The sequence below is a fragment of the Accipiter gentilis genome, chromosome 18 (assembly GCF_929443795.1).
Source record: "Accipiter gentilis chromosome 18, bAccGen1.1, whole genome shotgun sequence".
Classification (NCBI taxonomy): Eukaryota; Metazoa; Chordata; class Aves; order Accipitriformes; family Accipitridae; genus Astur; species Astur gentilis.
Genome location: NC_064897.1, coordinates 21,321,721 through 21,344,990, shown reverse-complemented (window position 1 = coordinate 21,344,990; position 23,270 = coordinate 21,321,721). Strand labels below are relative to the sequence as shown.

The 23,270-nt window shown below is 47.7% G+C and overlaps 1 protein-coding gene and 1 long non-coding RNA gene across 2 annotated transcripts in view; one reads left to right on the top strand and one right to left on the bottom strand.

Annotated features, from left to right (window-relative positions):
- Positions 1-1,790: 1,790 nt before the first annotated feature.
- Positions 1,791-5,343, bottom strand: LOC126047870 (uncharacterized). The gene is made up of 3 exons (XR_007508723.1): positions 5,029-5,343; positions 3,846-3,961; positions 1,791-2,590 (listed from the first exon to the last, which is right to left on the bottom strand). It is a non-coding gene; the product is annotated as an uncharacterized LOC126047870 (long non-coding RNA).
- A 451-nt stretch (positions 5,344-5,794) lies between these two features.
- Positions 5,795-23,270, top strand: part of AKR1D1 (aldo-keto reductase family 1 member D1) — a 35,615-nt gene continuing 18,139 nt past the window's right edge. Inside the window, exons 1-2 of the mRNA XM_049822092.1 lie at positions 5,795-6,023; positions 22,565-22,732. Coding sequence (XP_049678049.1) covers positions 5,931-6,023; positions 22,565-22,732 — 261 coding nt within the window. The 5' untranslated portion in view covers positions 5,795-5,930. The remainder of the gene's footprint in view (positions 6,024-22,564; positions 22,733-23,270) is intronic.

Sequence of the window (23,270 nt, the reverse complement as noted above, 5' to 3'; positions counted from 1 at the left end):
AAAAACGGGCACGTTGTAGGGGCCGTACGGCTAGCGCCAGCCACCCTCCCGTCACGCCATAGGAAACACGGTGACGGTGTCTAAACAGCCCAGCTAATTTTGCCTCTGGTGAGATTTTGCTTCCTCTGCTCTCCGTCCGCTGCGGAGAGGGCGAGCTCTTCTGCGCGGCCGCTGCCTCTGGTACAGCACCCACCACGGAGGCGTTTGGCTACTACAATCCAAACAAGAGGGTGCGTGGCGGGGGGTTAAACTGCCGAGCGGCCGCTGGCTGTTTGTACAACCGCCCGCCCTGGCAGAGCACCCTACGGCACCCCACGGCACCCGGCGGCGCGCGTTCGCCCGAGGTGAGCCGGGACCGGGGCCGGCGCGGATGGCCGGCGCCAGGTCGTGCCTCGCCGCGGTGCGAGCGCAGCTCCGCAGCCGCTGGAAGCGGCGGGTGGATAATCCGGAGCAGCTGCTGGCATTCCGGCTGTACCCCAGGAGCGATCAAAGCCCAGCAGTGGCCTGGCTTTTCCAGTGTTACCAGGAGCAATGGAACAGCGTCAAGGATACCTAGGAATTTCCCTTTTATCGCAGCTGTAGCCACAGACCGTTTATATGAAGCAGAAGGGATAAGTGACCCAGCTGTCAAGTATTTTCCTAATTCTCTCCGCAGGCAGAAGCGGTAGGCACATTTTCTCCCCGTCCTCACTCTCTCCTTAAGGATCCAGCAGAAGTGCTGGGAAAGTGGGGCCAGACGAGGTCTCTGGAGGTCAGGCACCGCTTTGTAGGTCTTGCAGCGAAGAGATTCACTAAAAGTGCAGCACATATATTATACTCCCATTACTACGCTGTAAGTCAGACACAATTTGAAAGCAAACTTTGGGCCTTCAGAGAAGGACTTACCAAGAACAAGTCCTTAGGAGACAAAAAAATTATTTAAATAAACAAGAGCACATCACTTCAGTGTTTCATTGTTTGCCAAATGGTTTACACGCACCAGTGGGAGCTAGGGATAAAAGTGTTTGCATTAGAAACTGCTAAGAAGGCCTATTATATCGCACTTCCCAACAAAGCCCAGGCTGCTATCCCGGCTGTGATCAGCCTCGTTGTGCAACAAACACGATCAAAAGGAAAAGATCACAAATGCTTCCATATGAGAAACGCCTTGACCACTAAAGGTGGGAATCACGCAGGCAGTATAAGGTACCACTCATCTCACCGGGTGTCCTTGAGAACTGTAATGTGACATACATGATGATAATTGGAATCTGCAAATAAAGAGTAAGAAGATGCTGCAACATTTTTTTTCCAGAGCAGTGTTTTCCTGTTCAGTCTATAGGGTTTGTTCCCGCACTGAAAAAGTAGCAAGAACTAAAAAAAGCTCACTTCATTTATAGTCCCCCTACAAAACACTACACAGACATTATTTCTTAAAAAGTGAAACTAAAGGTTTTTCTTGATATGTATTAGTTTATCATATTTAATGGTAAAAAAGGAAAAGAAATATTAGTCATGCCACATGCTACCAAAATCTCTACACTAAATACTTGAAAATATATATTATAAATAGATATTCCACATGCACAACAGACACATGCTAGTTTATGTGAGTTATGAAAGGACTAGGCTGAAAATATGCAGACTTCAAGACCGTGTTTTAAGAAATTTTAACTAAAAACACATGCAGAGTATGCATTCTAGCAGATAATTACACATAGAGTGGAGCACGGCTCATACAGAAAATAGAAACAGTGGAGCAACATGCACTTTTTTATCTAATAAGAGAAATAGAGGTATTATGAAAGTACTTCCTATTTTCCTTTTTAAAAAAGCTAATTTTCAGGCACTACAGGTCACCCACCTCTAGAATCTCACTAATCTAATCTACAATGTGTAAACACAACCAGATTTACAAGATCCAGGAGAATACTATTTTTAACATCTTCCCTTATCCAAAACAACAGCTTGCTAAAAAAAAAAGGGGGGGGGGGGGGCGACGTAAAAATCTCAGAGAAAACATGAAACCTAGAAGATGACAAGGCCAGTCCTTCTCAATTGACAATTCCTTCTTATTCCTATCTTTTACCCTCCAAGAACTGGGGAGGCTATATTTAAAAGCCTCACACATTTTCTCCTGTTCCCAGGATACTAAGGGATGTGAGATAAAATGAGTAAAAGGGTGACCTCTTTACTTTAAAAGATTGCTGACAAGTTTTGTTCAGGTAAGGAGGCTGTTAAGTACTTTCTTTACCTGAGATTTCTGCAAGTTTTTAACAGTAAGAAACCTCAGGTGTCTGATCTACTTTTCCTGCAAAATCTTTTATTTCATTTTTCTTTGTATTTTTTAATCTACTTGGAGCACGGATACGGGGCAGGGAATACATTCAAGTGTAAGATGCTGCTTTTCAAATACCTGCTCTTTACTTGTCTGAGATGACTAATGTGGCTATAAAACTCTGCACCATCAATCCAGGAATCGCAAACCTACCTTAGCTGCTTTTGAAAGTGGTTTTGTGTACAAGCTTTGTTGGAGACGGCGAACTTGATAGGATGGCAATTCTCGTTACTTGCTAGTAAGGCCAGGCTGAAACCTCATTGTTTTTGTTTCCTAGAGAAAGAAATGAGATCACATCTGCATTTTATAAAAGCTCCTGAATAGTTGCTGATCAACAACAACCAGCAGCCAAAGCTTTGCCTCTAGAAATTTGCATTGTTTTGCAGTTAGAGCTCCTAGATAACTGTGTCCTCGTAAAAAGTCTGGTTAAGTCATTTAAGCTCCGAAACCGAGAATTGTACTACTCCCTTGAACAGCTAGCAAAAATTGTTACGAACAAGAATTGTATGCAACAGGCTCCGGGCTGCATAATTTGGCTTCCTTTGTTCGTTAAAGGATACTCATCGTCAGCTCAAGATCTGCTAGTATTTCTAGCTTCTGTGAAAGAAGGCGATTTTGAATTAGTAACTCAGATGTAAATGGAAAAAAATGCACTTTCCTACCTGTTTGCTGGGGTTTAATATAAAATCTGCAAAGGCATTAAAACAGTAGGCTAGGGAGCTAGAGCTGCTGTGGGAATTAAAAAGTCGTGTGTGTAAAAAGCGTTCACGCTATTTGCCGTGGGTTAAGGCACAGGGGTTTGGGGAAGGACTTGTAAAACCCTCTGCGTCTCTCCAACTTCTCTGACAAGCACGTTGGCTGAATTTTGTAAGGACTGGTCTAGCAGCGAATCTAGAAGAGAGGTGACTTTTGCCTGTTACCCCACGGCTGTCTGGCACTCCAACCCCACCAAGCGCTGGGGGATCCTGCCTGTAGCAGGGCAGCGGTGCCTGGGGCTGCCTGGCTCGCCTCGCCGCGTCACGGACCGCTTTGCCCAACTGTTCCTAGAAGCAGGAGTTGTCCTCCTGCCCAAGCTCCCTTTTCTGTGAATTAGGGCAAGTCCGTCAATCCTTCTTTCCCGGTTGTCGATGAGGGCTATCGTATATCGGGCTGGTGTGCTCCTGCCAGAGGGGCTCCTTGCGCTTGCTCACTTGCCCAGGACGGGCACCGCGGACACGGTCGTGCTTTGCTCGGCTCGGGATCACGCGCAGCTCAGGGCAAGCATTGCTCTGATGCCAGAGCACATGTGCGAGCTGGCTGTGCTCTGAGCCTGAAGCAAATGAGCGAGCTGTGCTATAAACCCCCCCGCAAGCTGCTGGATTGGAAGGAATTATGAAAAAGCGGGTTCTGGGGTAGACTTGGAGCATGGGAGCTCAGGGGAAGGAATCAGCCACTGGGCAGCACGGTCTCTTCGTGGGGTACTGGTACAGGGCTGGGAATGGGGAGGTCTCTCAATGCCCTCTGCCACGTCCGACTCTTCTCTACTCACCCCATTTCCATCTCTCTCCATACTTTTGCTCCTCCTCTGTTGGAAATACCGCAGAACAAGGGCTATGGCTCAGAGATGCAGCAGTCTATTCCACATGCTGGCATCAACTTGTCCTCCTACAAACACACAGAGTGTGCTTAGGGATGGATGGCATGCAGAGAGGAGATAAGAGCTTCTCCTGTAGCAAGAAAATGGTAGCCAGTGACACGGGAACAACAGGGAGGCACGGAAGAGGTCACTGGGTTCCCTTCCTCCCCATCACACGTAAATACCTGCACCCGCAGGCACCCACAGCTTACGATAACACGCGGACGGGGTCTAGCAGGACCACGTTGCCCACAGTAACTACAGCCAGGCAGTAGTTTGCCCCAGGTCCCCCCCCCTCCCCGAGATGAGAACCCAGACACCTTACAGCTAGCTCTTTGCATTGTGTTGCCTGGGTAAAGCACAGGCTGTTGGGAAAGCCTCAGCCCACCTCCCAAGGAGCATTTTACACCACAGCGCGCTGTCTTTGTCCTGCAGGATGTCCTAGCTATCCAGTCGTTTGGGGGCAGGGATCAAGTGGGCTTGCACTTAGTCATGAGCTGCTTGGCACGTCCCTACCAGTAAAAGTGGCAATTTTTCCATCTTCTCTGGAGACCCTTGCAGATATCTAACCTGTAACACTAAAAGGGTCTCTTGGTAGGGTGTTCTCCAGGTAGGTCCTCAGCCTTAACATCCACTAACCCTTTCTCCAAATGCAAACTAGTGCACACCTATTGATTTCAAGAACCCTGCAAAGATAACTTATCACGATGGATCCATTAACCCCTCTTGGAATTGCATAACCTGCTAACTATTACCGTGCACAGAAAGCTAAGTGGGGTATTAGAGGAGATAAAATAATCTGCTAGGCAAAGGACATTGTTACGGCTGAGGAATAATGTTCTCCAAGGGCTTAATTTCAGGTTGATCTAGGAAGACATATAAGACCATACACTTGAAAATCGAATGGGGACAACTCTGCGTAGACGCAGCTGCAGGACACAAAGTAGCTGGCTCAGGACAGGGTCCATCTCTGCAGTGGTGTAAAGGCATAGCCCCGAGTGTTTTAGGAGGGTCAGAAAGGACAGTAAGCGCTGTGGGTTGAATTTCGTGAAGGGCATTGTCCTCTTCTGGGATATCAGTGATAGGAAATACATACGTTTTTCCCACAACAGAGCAGAACCAGACGGTGAGGAACTTGAGCCCATTCACTGTAATCTGGAACTCATGCTGAGGCCGAGGAACTATTCACCAGTCTCCTGTCTGGGATTTTCTTCATTCCTTCCTTGTCCCTAGAACAGTGGTTTTCAACCTGTAGCCTTTGGAAAGGAGAGGTGGAAACCGTCCCCGGCGGACACAAAGCGTCCTTGGTAACCCTGAATCGGGGGTTTTAAAAAAAGGGGTTTACACCTCTGCGGGAAAACTTCCAAGACCTGCCGCCCCAAAGCGTGGGAAGCCCGTGCCCTGTTGCTGGGGGGGGGGGGGAGCGAAGGACAGGGCAGACACCCCCACAGAGGCAGGGGCTGGATCCCTCGCAGGGCAGGGCAGCCCCGAGGGGGGTCCCTGGTCAGCGGGTTGGACCCCCCCACCCCCCCCCCCCCCGGTCTCCTATCCAGCCCCCCCGGGGTGCAGACCCCCCCCCGGCCCGCCTTGAATTTCCCACGAAGCAGCCTTTGTCCTGCGCGCAGCTTCTGCCGGAGGAACCCCCGCGGGGGGGGGGGACCCGAAGGGGGGGGGGGGTGTCCACGGGGTCCGTGGGACCGGGGCGGGGGTAAGGGGTGGGGGTGGGGGTGGGGGGGGGGTTCCGCGGGTCCGGGGCGGGGCGCGGGGCGGTGCGCGGCGGGGCGCGGTGCGGTGCGCGGACACACGTGGCTCAGCCCCCCCCAAAAAAAGGCACTCCCCGCCGGCGGGAGCGGGCACTTCGTACCTCGGTCCCTGCAGAGACCCCGTCGGTTCGGTCCGGTGCGGTTCGGGCGTTGGGTGCCGGTGAGCAGGGGTCGCGGTTGGCCGTACGGAGGTAAAGCCCCCCCGGGGGTCGGGGCAGCCCTACCTGCCGGTATTATGAACCTGACAGCCGAGAACCACCGCGTCCCGCTGAACGACGGGAACAGCATCCCGCTCTTGGGGCTGGGCACCTACGCCGACCCCCAGAAAGTAAGTCCGGGGGGACCGGGACCCCCCGCTCCGCTGGCGGGGGCAGGTGGCGGCCGCCCTCGCCGCAGACCCCCCCCCCCCCCCATTCTCTCTCCCCGAGCCGGGGCTACTCGCCTGTTCTGCTCCCCCTGCCTTTCCTCCCCTCCCGGCTATTTCTCTTTTTTTTTTTTTTTTTTTTTTTTTTTTTTTTGTGTGCGCCTTTCCCCGTGCAAAGCTAAAGCCCGAGTTCTCCCGTGAGCAGGACGGGCAGTACGCGGCGCGCAGAGGAAAAGGTGTGTGTGTGGGGGGGGGGGGGTGGGAAATAAAAAAAAGAGGAAAAAAAAAAATTAAAAAAAAATCCCACCCAGCTTGCGGTGTGCTGCTCACCGCACCCCGCTCCGCTCCGGTGGGCGCACGGGAAGGGGGGGTCGGCGAGCGGCTCTGCCGCTGCCCCGGGGGCTGGGGGTCGGTGGGGACCCTTGGGGTCCCCGCGGCCACCGGGAAGGGATGTGACACCCGGCGAACTCCGGCTCCCTCGGTCCCGAGAAGCCCGGAGCTGGGGGGACACACACGGGACGGTGCCGCCGGGGTCCCCCACCCCGGGCCGTCCCCGCTGCCCCCTTTCTCCCCCCCCCCCCCCCCCCCCGGCACTGCGCCGATCGCAGATAAGATGAGCGAATTCGGCCCGTCTTGCAGCTGGCCCCCGCCGCTTTCCAAGGAATGTTCCTGAAACAAAGACCCAAATTCCTGCATCCTGATTCCTGCGGCTGCCGCAGCTGACTGCCAGCGGCCAAACCACTCTCAAATATTCTGCATCCTTCGGTTTTGCGTGACCCGGGCAGACATCCCATCTAACTGTCCCTGGTTCGGCTGCGTCGAGGCTGTGGGAGCACACCTGATGCTTCTTCCCTCTGCGCACCTCGCTAGCTGCTGCCTTTCGCTCTCTTAAACTGCCTGGGCTTTCAGCGGTTCTTTTTTTTTTTGTTGTTTGTTTGAAGAGTAGGAAAACAGATAGCGTGGCCAGAACCCTTCTTGTGTAATAGCATCGGAGTTGAGGTGCAATATTTTGTGTACGACTCCACGTACCGCAAGGTAATTAAAAATACCTTTTTAAAGGAAACGCTCAATTAAAGCCATTTAACAACCACTAATTAATTGTAATAAGGTGTATTAATAACAGTGTCAAAGATCTTCAATAAACACTGCTGCAGGCAGCGCGTGAGTGATGCAGAAAGGGTGTAAGAAATCCCCAGGGCTGCCGATCCCCCCCAGGTTTAACAATGCTGGTTTACATGGGAAGAATTAGTGGGAATCTGCAATTTCAGAGGCTGGGCACTGTCCCCCGCATCACTAGAGTTTCTGGAGACCTTTTCAGCTAGTGCGTTCTTTGAATAACGGTTAGTGAAACAAAATTAAGCTCTCTAACAGGAGTCTTAATGTAGCATAGCAGAACATTGCATAATTCAGTGACAAAATAGCTCTGAGCAAACTTGAAGCATCTCTCTTCAGACTTGTATATCGTGCCCCCAACCCTCAAGTTGCAATTTTACGGTAGTTTTAAGTTGGGAAAAATGAGGCTGCCAGCAGAAGGGGTGCTCCTGCCCCACTGCACATCCCGCCTGAGCCCGATGCTGTGGCATTAGCCAAGCTCAGGCTGGGAGCTCAGAGTGGCAAGTAACCTGCCGGAGCTGAGAGGGGAGGGCAGGTGGGATTCCCCTTTTGGAGGCAGCTCCTCAGCCATGCTATAATCCTGCTGAGAGTTCATTCTGCAGAAACTCAGATGTCCCCAAATCAGCACAGCAACAGTCCTGCTCCTTCTGCCCCTGCCCCGACAAAATCCCGCCGCCTCCTTTGCCCTCCCGTGGGTTGAGGCGGACGGTGAGCCTTCGCGCGGAGCTCAACCGGCCAAAATGAATCACTTTTAGGTAGGGCTGGTTTTCAGCCGAATCAGCCCCAGGTAGTGGCTTTTTGCTTTTCACGTGTATCTATCTCCTTTGTTTTCTGGTGACAGAAGGGGGGGATGACAGGACGATACCAGCAGGGCATTGCTATGGCAACTCCAATTTCCAGCAGTTTGAAACTGCTGTGTAACTGCACCCTCCGTGGGGATGGGTGCCCGTACCCAACCACCCGTTCTCTCTCCCTCCGTGTTTGTAGGAGTTTGATGTTCTGAGCTGTCTTTCTCTTTCTGCACAGTAAACATGTTAGAAAGTTGTAGGTGGGAGGAGGAGCTGAGAAGAGGTAGAGAAAGCAGCGCTGATACGGCACTTGCAAAAGTCTCATTTTCGCAGACGACCAGGTGAAACCCAATGTTTATCTGGAGGAGCTGGGCTGAAGCTTTACGCTAGGGTTAGGACCGAGTATTTGAGTCGGGGAACTTGTCACAGAGGACAGCTGGGGAAACACAGTAGCTACAGGATTTGTTGCAGAATTTTTTGTAGCTCCTGGTCAGTGATGGGGCAGGATGTTTAAATAGGTCACGGCTTAAAGCTTGCCCATCGCAAAAAGGCTGCTTTGCTGACAAGGGGGGGGGAACGACGACACTTCTGTCAACACCTTGCGGTGGCAGCGAAGTGCCGCTTGGCTGGGACAAGCTGCTCTGCTGAGTGCTGACTTGTGCCTGGCGCAACTTCCACCGGGACGCCTGGCGAGGTTTCTGTCCTGTTCCTCCTACCTAGAGAGCTGAAAGGCTCTGTGGCAACTCGGGACCGTTTCAAGGTTTATCTTAACGAGTGAGGCTATAAACTAGCACTGACATGTTTCCCTTAAAATGCTTAGCTGTAGCCTTTTGTGGCTGAATTGCTTAAGAAGCAGCATCTGAGCCACCCATTTTCCAGCAGTGGGGGCAGGCAGCTGGTGGTAGCAACAGTGACAGCCATCCCCAGCACACTATTTCTGCTCATGAGTCAGATCTCCGCGATTTCTAGTCATTTTGTGCTTTGATATAAAATACAGAGCCATTCATTTGTCAGATTATTCATCTTGCTCTTGCAGGCAGATTTTTTTATTTTTTTTTATTTTCAAAGGTTATTCACCCTGGCACCTCCATGTCAGAGCAGCTTGTCCAAAACAAATCTGTTTTCTCAATCTCGCGCTATAGCCCTGTAGCTCCTAATGAGCCCAGAGTGTTCCTCCTGAAGTGCAGGAATGCGCTTGCTGGTTAAGCAAACCAGGCAGATCTAGTTAGCCACGGAGCAGGGAAATGTGCTTCTGCGATGGTCGGTTACAAGAAAACAGAGGCAGGAGGCCAGCTTTCATGTTTCGGGCTTTGTCTGGATAAACTGCACAGCAGTGCCTTCAGAATTGAAATGTGTCAGCAGCTTGCCTTGCTCGTCTTAAATAAGTTAATTGCTCTCCCAAAAACGACTTTGGGAGATAAGTCGTGCTTCTCCAGTTGTGAAACACCAAACAAAAAATAAATATATCGACCAAAATTTGGTCCCATGTACGAGTTTACTGACTCAACGAAGCGCATCACTCAACTGGAGCAGAGCTGGACTGCTGTGGAAAAAGGTCTATTTGATAATCAGATTAATTTTATTGGAACACTTTTTCCCCCTAGGTGCAAGAGAGCATTTCTTCTGCTTGATACAGGTGAGGATGACAAAAGTTCAGCTAATTCTCTGAGTCTGAAAACACTGGTAGTGCAATGTTGGGGGTTTCTTTTTGCTTTACTCTCCTAGCACAGCAAGAAAGAGCAACAAATTCATTTGCTATCAGCTCATCTGCTAGCAGAAAGACCACTCTTCACTGGGTCATAGAGTTAGTGATAAATTTGGGTTGTTCATCAAGAAAAGCACTTAGAAATATTTTTTGCTGCTTTAACTAGTGCTTCCTATCCTTACTCTTAAGGAAAGGTAATAATTGTATAACCAAAAAGCTTAGTTTGCTTTTTGGCACTGATTTGGTTGAAGTTGGTTTTGCGTTCTCCTTCACACAGGGAAGGAAATGTATAAGTTGTATCAGAGTCTTGCCTACATAAATTAGGCTGTTTGTCCTAGCAAGGATGGACTCAAGCGAAACCCTGAAAATCTCAGTCACCGACTCCTTCCCCTATTCTCTCTTGCCTTCCCCAAATATCCCCTCTCCTCATGGGTTTGGGAGGGAACCGCAGCAGGAGCAGGGAATCTGGACTATCAGGGCCCTCCAGAGGGCTTTAAAATTCTGCCTCTGTCTGGCTCTGCGGATCCTTCTGGCAAAGCCCCACGCGTGCAGGAGCCGCTCTGCCGAGGCTCCAGCAGATGTGCCGTGACCAGCTTTCCCTCCCCGAGGGCCCCCCGAGCTGTTGACCCAATTCTCCTGGGTATTAAATAGAAGGGGGGGGGGGGGGGAGGGACAGGGCAGCCCCACAGGGGAGGGTGGAGGAGGACAGGCCCCTTGATGAGCCCGTGGCACGGGTACAGAGCCGGATCAGCCCCCCGCCATCTCCCAGCATCGACGGCTCAGTTCCCAGCACAGCCTGGCGAGTGGTACCGGTACTCATCTGGAAGTGGATGGGGCGTGAGGATGAGCAGCCTTAGAGGGGAAAGGTGCTAAAAACACTCCTAAATCCTGGAAATCCTATGCCTCGTTAAAATTGCACTTGTGCCTGCTTCACTTTATAATTCATCCCTGTCAACACAGCTAAGATGATCAGCCCAGTACGTCCACATAAATACTCGCTGTCTCCCTGGAAGGTCAAGGGGCCTTGGCCGCAGCTCCTCTCCTGCCTTCCTGTTTTGACTGAGGGAGGAGAGGGCTTGGAGAGAAGGTTGTAGCAACCACACTGTACACAGGCGCTGCTCCTGAAACATTAGATTGGGCAAAGCGCTCAAGAATAGCACCGGGTGAGGGTTTTTGGAAAGTTGCGACTTTGCTAAAAATGAGGTTCTGAGGTAGCCAAATCCATTCATAAATTGGAAGCAGTTTTGTGGAATAGTTTCAGGCGAAACAAATGGCAAAGCATTTCATTTTGGGCACTGGCAGTACAAGCTGAGGAATCAAAGGATTATTAAAGCAGTTGGAGGTAGCAGTTGCCTTTCCTTGAATAGCCCGCTGGTGAGGGAATCCGCACAGGCAGTGGGAAACCAGATTCAGTCCTCCTCTCCGCCTCCAGGGATTAAATTCATATCACACAGCCCAGGGAAATAACGTGATCGTGGGGGTATGCGATAGCCAGAGAGAGGCAAGAAGAAACAAGCACAGGCTGGAGCGGGAGGAGCGCTCTCCCCACGGGAAAGCGTGCTGCCCACCAGCCCCACGGCTTTGGATGCTGAAGAACTCGGTATGGCATCCAGCCAGGAGGGAGAGAGACCCGTTTCCCCAAATCCTTAACTACCACAAAGTAACCCTTGTGAGCGCCCAGACAGTCTGGGTTTTGTTTAAGAAGAAATTGCTGGCTTGAATCAGGGGGAGGAAAAGTTCATCCAGGGCTCCCTTATCCAATCTAAGTGACCAAGTAGAAAAATCTGTTTCGGATAAGTAAAAACACTGTTTTGGCACCCTGAATTACTTTTTACACCCAAGCTAGAAGCTGAACAGAGTAACATTTCGTTTGTACAGGCCTAATGGCCCCTAGTGCTCTCGTAGGACCTTTTATGCCAAAAAAGTTCCTCGCACAAGGATATGCACGCACAAACTATTTCAATCACTCTTAATGGTGCAGGCTGCATCTCTGCTGCAGGCTGCCTGCCTTCGGAGCTGCCGTAGGCTATCTTTAAGTCAAAAGAGGTAATAAGTGACTTGTCCCCATGATGCTATCTGGATCTCTGAGCAGCAGTAAGGGTGGATTACACACAATTTAATTCCCTCTGTTTTCCTCCTGGCCATCACCGGCTTCTGAAACATGATCAGCTGGAGACAGCGATGATTTCAGATGACTTTTAGAGAAAGTCACCTGGCTTGACCCAAAGCTATGAAACGGATCATGTATTGAAAGTCCCAGGAAGGAGTGACACCTGAGATCTCTGCAGACAGGGTTGAAGCTTAAAGGCTTCCACTTTTTGTTCTCTTTCCTACAAATTTCTCCTTCTCTGACTCAGACAACTGTCTTACTCCTTCCTTCTGAGGTAAACCTCCCACTCGGCTTCTAGATATTTACTTGAAATAGATAAGAGGCAGTGGCAAGAGCAGGAACTGCTCTAACATGCAAGTGTCCTTACAGCCTTAGCTTGCTTCCCACTACAAGCTATTAAAATAAATACATTAAGAAAATACCACAGTCCTTTTAACGTGAACAGTTACACATGAAAATGTGTTTGAACTCAGCAAGTACTGAGTCTGAAGTTAGCTCTGTAATGAAGTGATCTTTATGAAGCTACATGAAATCACCGCAGATGTAGGCCAGGGAGATATTTTGCCTTTTTCTTCCCTAAACAGAGCTGGGGGGAGTCACCTGGGATATTTGGCTATGAAGCCTCATGTTTATGCCCTGAACATAAGAAGCTACGAAAGTTCCCAAAACAAAATTGTTTTTTTAAAAGTTGTTGGGCTATATCCCCTGACCAGCATTTCCAAAGGACATTGTGCCCCTTTACAGTCACTTTTGGTAACTGCCACTGGCTTTCTCAAGCCAGCTGCTTTTTAAGCAGGAGTATTACCTCAGGTGGTACAAATTTTTCTTGTCTTCAGGGAGCGCTGTAGAGCAGCAGAGCCACAGCTGGCCGACGCGTAACAACACACGGCCTTTCAGGGTTGGCATTTCTGAGATGTTTCAGAGGGTGGCCTTATGTTCCATTGGTCTCTGAGGATATCCTAAAACCATACTCCCAAGCTGAGATCTGTACACTTGAGGCAAGGGCAGAAGAGAAGGAGGTACGTTGCTGCAGGCCAGGAAGAGAACTGTGCCTCATCTGCTACACGACCTGGAGGGCTCCTTGCCTGCCTGTTAGTAAACTCTTTGCCTAGCCTCTGTGCTGAACGATATTTATCCTGAAACCATAAATCTGTAGCCAGATCACTCACTGACAAAGTCGTGACTCGGTTTCACGCTAAACTAACTAAACCATACTCAGGTGGCGTGCCTTTCCTTTGGTGGCTGGTATCCCGGCGTTGAGTGATGCCCTTGTTTCTTAATCTCTCAGATTTTACTCCTAATTCCTCGACTAAGTCACAGCTACTGTCAAGACCCAGTTGCCAAGAGAGGATAAAGGCAGGATTTCTTGGTATTTGGTCCCCAGATGCCTTGAGGAGGTGCAGTAGCAGGCGTCAGCTTTTAGCAGGTAGCAGAACAACATGGCTTTTGGGCAGGAGCGTGGCTGCTCGCTGGAAACATGATCAAAAGCACGACGAGTAAGCAGATACAGGAGAAAGAGTCTGCGTGAGGATTCAAGAAACTGCAGCGACTCTGGACTCTACGATTATCTTAATCCGTCCCTGCTGTTTGCTACAGAGATGGCAAATATGCCAGAGGGTGAAGGATGAACCGATGAACACGTAAGATACTGCTTTCACAGATTGGACTTCTAATGGCAAATAAGTGAGGGTACAGAGTAGAAGAACGCACTAAATCAGAAGTGTCTCAAATTCTGCCTTCATCAATGACTTTTGCCAAAAAGCTTAACGTTGCATGACGCATTTTAACGTTCCCTTTCATACATGCTTTAAAGGCATATTTACCACCTACGAAAAAACAGAGTTCGTTTATCTTGCATTTGCCTTTTCTCCTCTGCCATACAAATTTTCTGTTCTGCTGCTGGAACAGTCTTTCCACATTTCTGTGCCTTCAACACTTTGTCGTCTTGGTGTTCAGCCATGACCTCTCCTCCTCTGCCTGCAACCACCTCTTGATTCCTCAATTCTTGCTAGATCCCTGTAATCTCTTGTTATACAATGGAACATTTTTGGCTTGCATAAAGGCAAGATTGCATCTCTATCTCATTAAGAAAGGAAAATTAAGTCATCTAATTAGAAAAGACAGGTAATCTGAAAAGGTAGCTGTTTTTTTCTGAAAAGTGACAGGATCAAAAACTCCTAGCTTTTGTGTACGAACTGTACTTTGACCTTTAGTATCAGATTTTAAAGTAGGATTTGACAAAATTACTTATCACTCTCTGTCAAGCTGGAGGAAAGATTCTTACATGCAACTTTCTTGAGGACACAAGCTCTGCTAGTATGACTTTGATTTGCACAAACCCCATGGCTTTGAGACACTTGAATTTGCAGAAATGCTCATTTACCTCCATGTATCTTCTCTGCTGAAATCTCTGTGGTTCTTCATTTCTATGAATCCTGAAGCTTAATAGAAAACAAATTGATAGTATGACTAATCTCTACTTTGTGCCAATGGCTTCTGTCGTGTTTCCAGCTATGAACACAATTAGTGTGTAATCATGTGTGGCAGATTAAAAGCTGCATTTACTGAAACGGTCAACATGTAAAATTCCTGATGAGGATGGGCCCTGCCTTGTAGATGAGGGTGAATGAAAGACTAACTTCCTAGCTACAAAGTTCCTCAACCTATGGAGGACTTCTGAGCTAAATGGGCACAAAATTGCTAGTTCTGTAAAACAGTGTCTTTTTTAGTTTGCTCTGAGGAGTAGATTGTGCTCTGAATTACTCCCCCCCAAGCCTAAGCATGCCTTAAATTATAAGCCTTCAAAAAAACTCCTCTTAAAAAGGTAGTACCTCTAACCTATGCTGACATCTCAGCTGCTATGTGAAAACATTTTCAGACAACTCCAGAACAAACAGACGGAGGACTTCTACTAATGAAACCATTGACAGCCAGATAATCGCCTGGCCCCGTGCAGCGATGCCTGCCTAATCCAAGCAGAGGCGCTGGCTCTTACAGCCAACCTGGCACCGCGTCACTTGGCTCCTGAGCGCGGTACTGACACATGCGGTCTTGGACACCGCAAGAGTGCTCCAGAGGAAAATGTTCCCAGAGCAAGCTGACATTTAGGAGATGACAACTTTGTCTGGGAGTTGGTACGGCTTTCGGATAGTGGATATTAGATGCCAACATCACCCACCGAGCTACATGTCTGGCTACAACATAGGGTAGAATTGCGTTTAATCAGCCCAGATCCAAAACTAAGAGAAGATTAATCCAGATTAGCTTTTAGGACAGTAGCACTACCCAAAACCTGTCATAGGGATTCTTGTTTGAAAAGTAACCAAACAGAAAGCAGGCCTTTTCCATTCTATAGCTGCGTACTGCAGTGACAAGCGCTAGCTGTTTCAATATACCCCTCTTCCAAAAACTGCAAAGCTAGCTGTTACCAATGCAATAATACCAAGGCCAAATACTGGCACACAAAAAAATATTTTTTTTTGTCTCTTTTCCTCTGGCTTTCTAAATATGTTGGATTTTTAACCCTGCTCAAGAGCCACAGGGAAAGCCCTCCTAAGTAAATAAAAGTTATGAAGATTGTTTTACAGAAGACGAGACAGGGAATCACTGGCATTGTTGAAGGGGGGGGGAACTGAACCTCTACGAGTGAGTAATCTGAATTAACACAACTGAAAGATACGCTTTTTGGCAAGAACATTTAGAGCCCAATTTTCCAGACAAACCTCCATTTTCTAAAACGTCCCTGACTGAATCCATACATTAAATATGGCTGTGCTCTCCCCTGTGTCCCTGATTCCCCACAGTTCTCTGAAGAACAGCGTAAGCATGTTCTTACAGTTCATACGGGAAGCTAACATCTGGGTTGTGTCTTCGGTTGACCTAGGAGGCCGCATTTGTCAAAACTTGACAACACTGTGCAGAAAATGCCTCTCTAGGCTTCATCAAAGCCAACTTTTGTTGGTTCAGCTAACTAGGTGGTGGAATTCCCCAAGTTTTACATCTGCCTTTGCAAACACTTCTTCGAACTGGCGCCAGAAACCTCTCCCCTTTAACTCTAGGGAATGAAGTAGAAGAACTACTGGCAACCTTTTCTTTCTCCTCTGTTATTGCACAAGCTGGTGCTTTATCTTCCCCTTGTACTTCATGAATCCCTGGAATGATATTTCTTGTCTGAAGGGTGTTTTGATAGCATTCGCCCTTCCAGTTAGACCCGTACTTTCCAGGGCTGGCCGCCTGACTATTGTGTCCTCCAGCTCTTCAGGAAACTGTCCCAGTTGACCCCGCTGGCACTGCGAGCGCGGGACCCAGGTGTGCCCATCGTTTGCTTGGTTTGCTTTAATCCTCTAGCCGCTGACAGAGAGGCACGGCAGCCCTTTAGCTTAGGTTTGCGTTAAGTGAATTTGCATCAAGTGCAAAGTTGCGGCAATCCTAAAACTGAGGATTCTGCAATCAAGTGGTAAAAATAACTCCAGCAGCCTCTGCCAGCTACAATAGTAAGGCTTTCCTGAAGAAGCTTTGGCTAGATCCTAGAATAACAAAGTCACAGGAATTCTAGAAATGCTAAATCTACAGTTACGCAATCTAATTTCTATTGTATGGGCAATCAAACCTCGCGCTTCAGGCCACTGACGGGACATACGCCTAGAGGAGAAAGTCATCCCTTATCCACGCTCATTCACGGCATGACACGAGGCAGCAAGCGTCACCGTTCCCCCCATCTTCTCTGGGCGCGTTTGCTGTCCTCCACTTTCTAAGGCAACACACTGCCTGACATAAAGCAAAGCTCCGGGCCAGCCCCGCAGCTCGTGGCCCTCCGCGGTGCTCTCTGCCGCCGTTCTCAGCTCTACCTGCTTTTGCAGAAATCTCTTCGCCGGGTTTTGCTTCCTGGAAGGCGGCTGCCAGCGCTTCCGGGGGATGGAAGCCAGGTTTTCCTGTGTACAAGAGAGAGGGATGTGCTGGCCCTTGCATTTTCCAAGAAAGAGGTGTACAGTACAGCTTCTCCTTTACGAGATTAAACAATTCTAAGAATGTACCCTTGTGTGGCTTATATCCTCTGGCTTTGTAAACTCAACCTGTGCTTTCCTGTAATGCCTTCAGTACACATGTTTTCTATGCTCTGTTCCTAACATCCTAAGCCAGTCCTCTTTGCCAGTTTGTCCGGAAAACAGGCAAATGGAAATAAGCAATTTGGCTTCTAGAAACTTGCATAAGAATCTGTGTGTGAGTGCCGAGCTCTGGCGAAGGAGGCTCTGAGCCCAGGAATGTACCTACTTTCTCCTTCCTGTATTTAGCTGACTAAGATTCCTAAACAGCGGCTCCACATCTTAAATTATAGGTTAGGACTGGAGCGCTGAGCCCACAGTTTGGATCTCTTGAGTCATTCAGCTGCAGCTAAATTCAGATTTTTCCAGGAGATGGCCCTGTCTCTCCCAACACCTCAAGCTCTTCCTCCCAGGATCATTATTCCCAGCTGAGGGACTGGATACCATTTGCACTAACCAGGTGAGGTGCTGGGGACTAAGGTAAACGGCTCCTTCCTTGAAGTGCTCCTTCCTCAGCTCTCACATGCTGCCGAGAGCGGTGCGCCTCTGTAAAGCTGCATATGTGAAATGAGGCAGAGCAGAACCTGGGAGCCTGAGTTAGACTGTTTTCCTTTACTGTATGCACTAATAAAGAATAAATGACACTAGTGATGTTAAGACATTTATAAAAGCAGTACCTGTGGTAGCTGTTCACATGGTTCTGCAAGATTACAATCTGCCGCTAATGTGTCCTGTTACCTTTGCTTTGGAGGTAACCAGAATCCCTCTTTATCAGCTGGAAAGCTGATGGAAATTGCTGACCAGAAAAGGATGCTATAGAAAAAAAAAACCAAACAACCAAAAGAATTGGAAGGCAGCTAAAAAGTGACACTAAATAGCAGTAATAAGTAGGACAACCACTAACACTGCCAAGCAAATACTGTTCTACTTGAGAGGGAACAGTAAAATTCATGGGTATGCCTGCACAAAAAAAAATATTCTCCTGTGGCTTGGTCACATGCAATCATGAGCAAAACTGAAACCGTACATTTTCTATGGTAGGGAGAATAGTTTTCGACAAAATGGGATGTGATGGAAGGTGTCTGGAATAAACATTAAAAAATAAAAAAGTTCATGGTCTCAGGGGAAAAAGAGAGCAGACCCTTTCAGACAGGCAGAACTGATGAAGGACATTACTTTTTCAGACTCATAAAATGTGGTAACTGGCCAGTTGGCTACTTCATCTATGGAGAAAGGGCCAAATTGCTGCTTCCTTTCTTTCTTTCAGTGAAGGTGCAAATCTGAGTCTGCTCCCCTGCCCTTCTGCCCGATTCGTTTACCATGGACCCTGAAGGCAACGGATACTGGTTTAATCTGTCATGCGTGGTGGTAAATCAGCAGGTTTACAAGCTATTGATTGATAGAGGGAATAATTGCGTGTGTTGTTTCCTTAAACTCTATGATCATAAAAATAACCTAGATGCTATTGAAGGAGTTATTAGTGACTGAGCAAGCGGTTCTAGTCAACCAAGCAGTTTTTCTTTTATCATAAAACATGTAATAAATGTAATACCTTTTTTGGCACAAATTAGTGACTGACTGTAAGAGCACTGAAGATAAAAATCTGACTTACAGTGTACAAGTGGTTATAAAATTCCAGTTCTAAAACAACAGTCCTTGATCAAAGTTGCATAGTTGCAGGGCACACTGATTAGAAGCTGAAACATTAATTACAGCTAAGGATCAGGCATACCTCTTATCTACGCTTAAATAAAAAGTAATAAAGCAACAGAGATTTGTCTTCAGGCCAAAGCGTCCTGAACTACTACTGACAAAGCACAAAGACATTTCGGTACATCATCTGGCAGGTGCTGCTCTAAACGTGAGCCCTGCTTATTTGGGAATGGTGCAAGAATAAAAAGGCCTACCTGAAATGAACAGACAGCATAGGCAACCGCATTTTAGATAACGTGCGCTAGTGAGTATAACCCGCGGCAAGGAGGAGAAGGAGAAGGAGGAGGAGGAGGAGGTCTGGCTTTCCCGATGAAGGTGGCTGCCCCGTGGCCAGGCCGCCTGGGAGGCACTGCACCATCAGCTGCTCTACTGAAGTGCTGACCCTTATCCAACACCACGAGATGTAAGAGCAGTCACATCACAAACTTCTACCTGCACTTCAGTAAAAGCTGGTTTTCAGTTGGTAATCTCTGATCTGGTCACTACTAAAGACACTATTTCCATGAAAGACAGAAGAGATTGAGACACCTGAGGCTGAGCAGCAGGGTAGAGGGCAAAGATACAGGTTTGTGCCTTCTCTGATGGAAAGAGGGATGAGCAGTGGTGATCTGAGTCATCCAGCTTTGATATGGCCAGTCAGGAAACAATGGAATAAGATACGACACTTAAGGCAACACTTCTAAAAAAGTGGCAAAACCACAACATGACTAGCCTGTGCAACTCATCAGCACAGTTTACCACAGCCCATTACTGCAGGATTTGGAAGAATTAGATATGTGAAATGCTAGAAATGATAGTTTCTCCATTAAAATGAAAATAAATATATGGTATGAAGTTTCCAGACTTGCAGATGTCCCAGGCCTTCAGCTGGGACAGTTCAATAGAGGCAGGATTTTCCAAAAACTGTTCCCTAGGTTGCCTTGCATTTTTATATGAAGCACCTTAGACCAGAATCTGTCAGAACTAATATACCACATCAGATGGAATGAACTAGTGCAATGAAAACATTTATATTTAATGTAAACCCATCTCCAGCCATAGGTAATCAAGGCCTGATCCAAAACAAGCCTCCTCAAGCCCCTAAAGAATAAGATTATTCCTTGAGATGGAAGAGTCTTTCACAAGATTATTTGTACAGATGTGTGTAAGTCCCATGCAAAAGACTAAGAAATACATAGAAGTTCAGCTCTAGCCTAAGTTAACTGATTCAGCCAAAGGCAATTGCAGTAACTGCAAGCTTTCTCATTTTCCTCTATTCCACCCTCCTCCCAAATATGCAATTAATACTATTCCTCGAGACTCTACCTTTCTTCATCTTTCCTTTCCGCTTTTGTTACTGACCAAACTGGCCCCGGTGTTTGAGAAAAGGTGCAACTTAATAATCAACATTCCCTTGCTTGGTTGAGTTTAGTTTACAGCTTCAGGAAACAACTGGGAACAGTGTTCATGCAATCTCTCAAGAGTGCAAAGAGAAGAGAGAGAAAATTCTAGGATCAGGTTCGCACCCTGTTTTCAGGCTCTTCAACAAAAGGGAAAAAGTTAAAAAAGAAAAAAGCTTTTATTTTTAAAATCTGTATGCATCACTGTACTCTAAACGGTCTGCTTTCATATACTTGAATGATAGAAGTCAAATAGGCTGAAGCAATCAGAGCCACACTGTTTGAAAAATCAGGTTTCACAGAGAAAACACCGATTGCACTTTTAAAAATATATGTCTCTTTTGGATAACTAGTCGTCACTTAGACTTGAGCTCGCAAGACCTTTAAGCTGAGCCTCATTGCTCTGTGCCAGTCAGCCTGAGCTTTGCAACTGCGGCTACAGCCCCGTGCAGCTCATTGCCGAGACGGAGGCCTGAGGTTACTGTCACCAGTAACTGCAGGCTTGTAGTACCCGTGTCAGAGCTTTTTGCCTGCTGCCTTCCTCAAATCCTTCCTTGCAGGTTCAGGCAGGGACAAAGAAGCGAACATGTTGGAGGTTGTCGCTGCTCCGTGCCTCGCGCTTCTGTAACGCTGCCCGACATGCCCCGAGTGAAAACTAGCCATTGACTGCGCCTGGAAGGCTTTTAGCTGCCGTGGTCTTCATTACATCCTAATAACAACTAGGAAAGGGCCCTGGCAGGGGCTGAGCATGCCTTTGGGAGGCTCCCAAATGAAAGCAGCAAAGCATTCAAACAAGTGTTTCATTGTCTCTCTCAATTAAGCAGACAATACTACATCGTCACTGCTGTAAATACTTTAGCGTGCCAAATTGTGCCGGTTTGCCTCTCAGCCCTCACTCACGTCTGTAATAAATCAGGGCAAGCGTGAGCAGCTTTAAATTTTAAGTAACCTTTAGGCACTGCACGCTGGAGCAGAAAGTCCCCCCTGAGCCTCAACAGAAGTTGGTCCAGTCATGTCGATAGCAGCCAGCCTGGATGGGACACTGAAGAGCAGAGCAAGCAGGCTGGGATATGGTCCCATTACCCCAGAATAATCTGCCACCAGCCTATAGCTCTGGGACTGAAAGACAGAGAGGTTGACCCCCATTAGTCTTCAGCAGTCCTTCATAGAGCTTTCTTCCACGAATGTGGAAGGGCAGACCAGTGTCCTTAGTCGCTGCAGCATCCTGTGGAAGTCGAGTTTCACATCTAGTTCAGCAGGTGATGGAAGAGCAGATGCTTATTTTATGGCAAACTCCTGGACAGCCAAGCCAGTGGCTGCTGTAAAAGGGCAGCTTGGAGGGACAGGAGGGAGGCTGATTGCTGTGGTAAAACGTGGTCCTTCCCAACAGCACCTGTTGCCAGTCCTGCTTGCCTTTCCTTGGCATCAGCAAAACCAACAAATTTGACATCCTCTCTTCATAGTCTGTCTCATATCCAGATGTCTCTGGCATCTGTTTTCTTCATAGGAGAAGCAGTATGGTCTTGGCCCTTCACTCAGAGGTAGCAAAATTCACCTCTTGCCATTTGCTGCTGGCAGACAGCAGCACAGCAGAGCAGGTTGACTGACCCTATTCCAGTTTTCCTTTAAGCGAATCAGAAGTCCCTGTTCCAGCAGAGCAATGCCTATGAAAAGGGTGGGAGAATAGTATTGCCACATGTCGCTGAGAGCCCTTCACTACTACTCCTTAGAGCTGCCCTCTCGTTACGCAAAGTGTGGCAACAGTAAGAAGTTTTCAGTACAATTTCAGTGATCAGTCAAATGACTTCAGTGACCAGACTTATGCTTTTTTGCTTGGTTTGGCCTATGTGTATTTTGCTTGCCACATTGGCTAACAGAAAATATGACTGTTCTGAAAAAACAAGCTTACTCTGAATTTCAGCACAGATGAGTAAACTTAAGTGCAGCACACAGTACAAAATTGCCACTTGGACTTAAGAGGTTTCTTGGGCTCATCTTAAACTGAAGCGGTAAGATGTATACAAATGCACAGTAAAGCATCTACTGGTTCTTAGCCACATGGTAAAGCAACTGTCCAGAACTGGGAATACTAGTAGACAGTCCTGAGTTATCACCCTTTGGATTGTGATACTACCAATGGTAAGCTCATTTGAGGAGAAAGAAGTCAAATCCAAATTCCTGCTGTGCTGAAAGCTCTACTGGGCCATAAGATATTCAGACAGGCTGATCAGGCAGGTTGTTGACCAGCTCTGCTCAACGAAAAGACCCTCTTCCACTTCAGTAAGGGATTTTATCAAATGGCTGCTGTAGAAAAGCCCTTGCTCTCTAGATAAAAAATTCTGAAATAATTTTCATATAAAATACATTCAATTCTATTTTCTGAGGACTCTAGTACTCTCTTTCCCAGACACACAGAGAATTTTTTTTGCTTTGCTCCATTTTCCAGTCTAGTTCCATATTCGTGCCAGTTTTGAAGAAAAGTGCACAGCACATTTTTATTCAGAAGTTGAAACACAGGTGTCTGGGGAGGTAAGGGATGGTTAGACTGGATGAACTACAGCACAAACCTTGCGCATATCTCAGGGATGCTATAGCGTTGCAGGAGAGACTAGCAGGAGGCTGAAACTATGTTTATTCTTTTTCTTCTCCCATTAGACTCCCAAAGGTTCCTGTTTGGAGTCGGTGAAGATTGCCATTGATACTGGTTACCGGCATATCGACGGTGCCTTTGTCTACTACAACGAGCATGAAGTGGGACAAGCCATCCGGGAGAAGATTGCTGAAGGAAGGATCAACCGAGAAGACATTTTTTACTGTGGCAAGGTGAGAAGCTGCGCTCAGATTATTTACACTAAATCCAGGATTTCTGTGAATGGGCTTTCTTAAGAATGCCGGTGGTCAACATCTGGCATGCTTCCAGATCCAACATTATTTTTCTTTCCTAGTATTACCATAATGCCACAGAGCTTTATGAGCACTAGATTTGCTCTTAAGCACAGGAATCACTGTTGTTCTCAGTTTAAAGCTCTGTTGGCAACGGGAACCATGCAACATCCATTCTGTCTAGTACTGTAGGTACCTGCAAGCTTAGACCATTGCTACGCTCAGCGGTGCTGCCTAAGCTGTTACTGTCCCACATGTTGTGCCAGCATGCCCATTTGTATAGTCACACACAGAGCCCGATCTGGACAATGAGCCTGCAAATGAGTTATTTTCTGTTAGAGCAACTCCCCGTACAGGTTTGCCGTGAGATTGCACAATGAAAGGGGTGGGAGCAAGCACGTGCATGCAAGTGTCTGTGTATGGGAGAACAGCAACTGCTTACATCGGTACTACTGCCAGAAAATTACTCATCAAACTA